The following is a 4,200-nucleotide window of genomic DNA, read 5'->3' as shown; positions in this document are numbered from 1 at the left end:
GTGATATACCGCGTGTGTGTGTGTGTGTGTGTGTGTGTGTGTGTGTGTGTGTGTGTGTGTGTGTGTGTGTGTGTGTGTGTGTGTGTGAGTGTGATGCTAATTTGTATGTTAAACTGGCCAGGTGGTCATCTCAGGTTGTGGGCACCCGGTCTCTGCAGGACATCCCAAGATAAAGCAGAACTTGGAATATGCTAAGTGGGTCTAGGTGTGTGTGCAAAACAAGCCAATTTGTCTTTGTTAAAATGTGAATTGGCTGTCTGGTCATAAAAACATCTAGTCTCTACACAGAAGTTCAGCATTCAAAGTAAGCAGATTCTGCTTCATTATAGCTGTAAAATATATAAGCAAGGGAAACAAATGCATTAAAATAACCAAAGCTCAGTAGTTCTGGACAATCATCAATACAGCTGTAATATGTATAATCAAGTAAGATAAAGTTATGAAAGGTAACTAAAGGGAACTAAAGGTATGAGAAGTAACTAAAGCTTATATAGTAACTAGAGTCTACAAGACTCAAATCTTACAATAAGCACAAGTGACAGAAGTGGCAGAGTGGAGGATACATCAGAGGATTACACCCTCAGACAGTATAACAGTCTTAATGTGCCTCATTACGGCCGCTGACCTTGCTCTGTCAGGTGATGGCTGTTTGTTACAACTGCAAACGCTACTAGTGCACACACAATTTACACACTACTGAAAAAGCATAAGAACCATGCACAGTATGTAAACTACTGTACTATAAAAAGCAGATCCCAGAGAATGTCTATATGGCTCTGATCCTGGAAGACATGCGACATTAGACTGTACTGAGCTATTTACAGTAAAAACAGCCCACAAGGCCTTGCTAGCACTCAGTGTTTTGGCAGCCGAATCACTCTCCCGCACATTTCCACTCTAAACTAGACTGTGAATCTGAGTCCATGAGGCAATGCCAAACCAAATAATCTGTCCTCTATCCTTCCCCTGTCCGATCTGTTGTCTGCCTCACATATGTGATCCCCACTGCACTTTCCATGGGAGCCCTTTCACACACGTTTACAACTTGCAACAAGCACATGACTCCTGGCAAACCAATAAGAGCTTGAAAAATGTATAAAAGTCCAGCTTTATAGAGTTTTTGTCACCAAATGTTTCATTCATTATTAATGGCTTATTTCAAAAAGAAGCGTATTTTTACCTATTCAGCACACAAAGTAATGAAAATTACACTGACACCGGGCAGCAATGACTTCATAACTACCTAAGTGTGTTAGTGCACTTTAAATCTGGCAACAGCGTGCGTTCAGCCGAGCAGTGACGTGCGCAGCCTACATCAGCACCTTGGATACGGACACACCATTCACCGTAGGGCTCCTGCCCCGTTTTAGACCAATCAGCGCATGTGTTTGCTAGATAGCATTCAGCACCACCCACACTGCTGCCAGCTGTATTGTTCCGCTGTAGGGAATCTCCTCTTAGGAAATATACATCCATCACATCTGCTGCAGCTTGTCGTGGCAGGTCACAAGCAACTAAGGACCTATATGAATACTCTTATCACAAATCGAAGGGTATGATATAGATTAAATTATAATCTCATTTAGTGCTAAACTGTGTAGTAGACTTGTACACGGCACAGCCATATAAAAGCAGCATGTGTAAGGTGGCTTAATGTCCCAAATATAGCCCGATGATAATGGTTAGACCAACCTGTAGGTTATATTCCTGGGTAATAACGAAGGTTTATCCAGTAAAACATCGGTAATCGGAGTGTTTCACATTGATACACGTATCTTTTTCCAGACAAGTCAAACAAAGGCAGGATATATCAGTTCTGTCTTAAAATTAATTATTTTTGCCGTCTGCTGTCAGCACAGACCTAGGTTATCTCTGACGCAAGCACGCATCATAAGCGTCTCTCCCATTTCACAGAATCATATGTCTCGGATTGACAGCGCAGATCAGCCAATAAGAGCACGATTAGAGCTTCACTTTGAGGGCGGGACTCGCTGTTTGCACCAATCGCGGTCATTGGAATTGTTTTGACCTCTGAAAACGCGTCACCGCCTACCTCGTGCCCACAGCGGAGGAAACCTATAAATACGGGCGGCACTGTACAAGGAGGTGGATGAAGTTGCAAATCTCCCGAGTAGCAGGGAGATGCTCTGCAAGCCTGCTGAAAGAGGGCAAATAATTCAGAAACCGAAGCAAACCGTAAACAGAAATCCTTCAAAATCTCCGTGTACTGGAATACCTTTTTGTATTGCTGATAATATATGTGAAGAAAATATTTATACTTTTTTTCTATTTGCACTAACTAACGGTACTTCAGAACTACTGAGAATCTTATCATTATTTTTGTTTTTTTACAAAAAAGTAAGTATTTTCAGCTAACTTTCTGTTTCTTGTGATACATTTAATATTGTTGTCTTTATTCTGCTTGCTGTCGTGTTGTAGCTCTGTTCATATTTACTAAGCTGATTTGCTGCGTCAGTCCATGAAGTTAGGGAGGGGTGTGTGAGTGAGAGAGAGTGTGTGTGTGTATGTGTGTGTGTGCAGGCGCGTGCTTGTTTGCGATAAAAGTGTGTTTTTAAAAAAAAAAAATCCACAAATGCGCTATTCGAAATGCGTCAATTGTCGCGAATTCTCGCTGTAGCCAATCATAGAATTCTATTTTATTACTTAGGACGTTATCGCCGTTAGGCCTGTATCCCTGCACTGAAACTGCTACAAAATTCCTCTTAACTTTATAAAACCTATTAGATGAATTAAGAGCCATGTCTCAAATGCCTAGAATTTCTTATGGGTTGTTCAGGAGGGCAGCGGTAAATGTTGCAGCTGTTTTCTTATACAAAATTTCCCCCATATGATATAAAACTAATCGACTTTTAAGTGTTTAACGAGCTTCGACAACTTAGCTTGTTCCTCAAATAGTACAGCTCTTCACAAGGGCGAGGGTTTGTTGTAGCGCAGTCTATCAACTCAGTGTTATAGTTTGTGATATTTACATTTTATATGTTTTAATGTTGAAGCATTTCCCCTTCTCTGTGTCAAGTTGCCAAACAAGGGTGTTGCCATAGTGCGTTAAGTCTTATTTCGACATTGTTTTTAATGTAGGAAGCGCTAAACGGCGGTGCTGTATGCAGACAACCAGCTCCAGTGAGCATTCACATCCACCCAAACCATTATTATTATCGTCTTCAGTTACTGACAAGCTGTTTTTTTTCAGTTTCAGCTCTGTGGTCTACCATTTCCGTTAATTTAAATGCAACAATCCCGCATGAGTTTTCCTGCGCCCTGCTGTAGGAGACTATCCAGTAGCATAGCCTATTATGTAACAGGATTCCGAATCCTGGTGCCAGCTTGATGTGACCAATACCTACTTTTGGACAGTTACATAGAAGATATATGCACAATTCGTGGCCAGGTGAACAAGACAGCTTCACCCCAGAGCAGCTGGTTCTGTATTAATATTTCTGCAACACCTTCTTAGTTTCCTCTCCCCTGATGCTGTGAGGTTGTGTTCTGGTTGTCTGTTGTGTGAAGTTCACCTTATTATATCTATCTATCTATCTTTATTTTAAAATAAAGTGCAAACAATTCCAGTGTACTAAAAGTTCTGCCGAATGAGTAAATGCCACTATCACTGCAACTCAGATGTTTGAGAAACATCAGAAGGACAACTCAAAAGGTCGCATGAATGCTCTGAATAGTCAGATTATTCCCTTATAAAGTCTCCTGTAGTTGTTTCAAATAGCCAAAATAGTCATAACAGATCAGTTGTGAATATTCATCTTGGTCCTTTTTTAGGAATATTTACATTTATTAGTGAATTTATATAAACATCTTAAAATAAATTGTTTTTTTCCCTCTACCAATTGTTACAGGACAGAATTATCACATCCTGTGGAAGGACACCATTTCTACAAAAACAGTACTTTTGCTTCTGAACCTGTTTTATCCAAGCGCTGGTTGGTTTCGCCATCCTGCCTGGAAAGCTGGAGAGCATCTGTGTTGCCAACCACGGATAAACAAAGCAGACCCAGTGGACACACTCAAGGTCAGACACACCTCATCTTCACGCACCTGGTAAACTTCAGCATTTAGCTATGCAGCTTGAAATCCAAGTAGCTCTCAACTTCATCATCTCATACCTGTACAACAAGCTGCCAAGGCGGAGGGTCAACATTTTTGGCGAGGAACTGGAGCGGCAGCTGA

At 41.0% G+C, this 4,200-nt stretch overlaps 2 protein-coding genes across 2 annotated transcripts in view; one reads left to right on the top strand and one right to left on the bottom strand.

Annotated features, from left to right (window-relative positions):
• The window catches only part of ankrd40 (ankyrin repeat domain 40), a 66,591-nt gene that overhangs the window by 14,976 nt on the left and 47,415 nt on the right, over positions 1-4,200 (bottom strand). The gene's annotated exons all lie outside the window — the stretch shown is intronic.
• Positions 2,101-4,200, top strand: part of LOC109969517 (protein Tob1-like) — a 3,885-nt gene continuing 1,785 nt past the window's right edge. Inside the window, 3 exon segments of the mRNA XM_020616451.1 lie at positions 2,101-2,358; positions 3,870-4,198; position 4,200. The exon segment at position 4,200 is cut by the window's right edge and continues 1,785 nt beyond it. Coding sequence (XP_020472107.1) covers positions 4,092-4,198; position 4,200 — 108 coding nt within the window. The 5' untranslated portion in view covers positions 2,101-2,358; positions 3,870-4,091.

This window comes from Monopterus albus, unplaced genomic scaffold, assembly GCF_001952655.1.
Source record: "Monopterus albus unplaced genomic scaffold, M_albus_1.0 scaffold174.1, whole genome shotgun sequence".
Classification (NCBI taxonomy): domain Eukaryota; kingdom Metazoa; phylum Chordata; class Actinopteri; order Synbranchiformes; family Synbranchidae; genus Monopterus; species Monopterus albus.
This window is presented reverse-complemented; position numbering and strand designations above follow the sequence as displayed.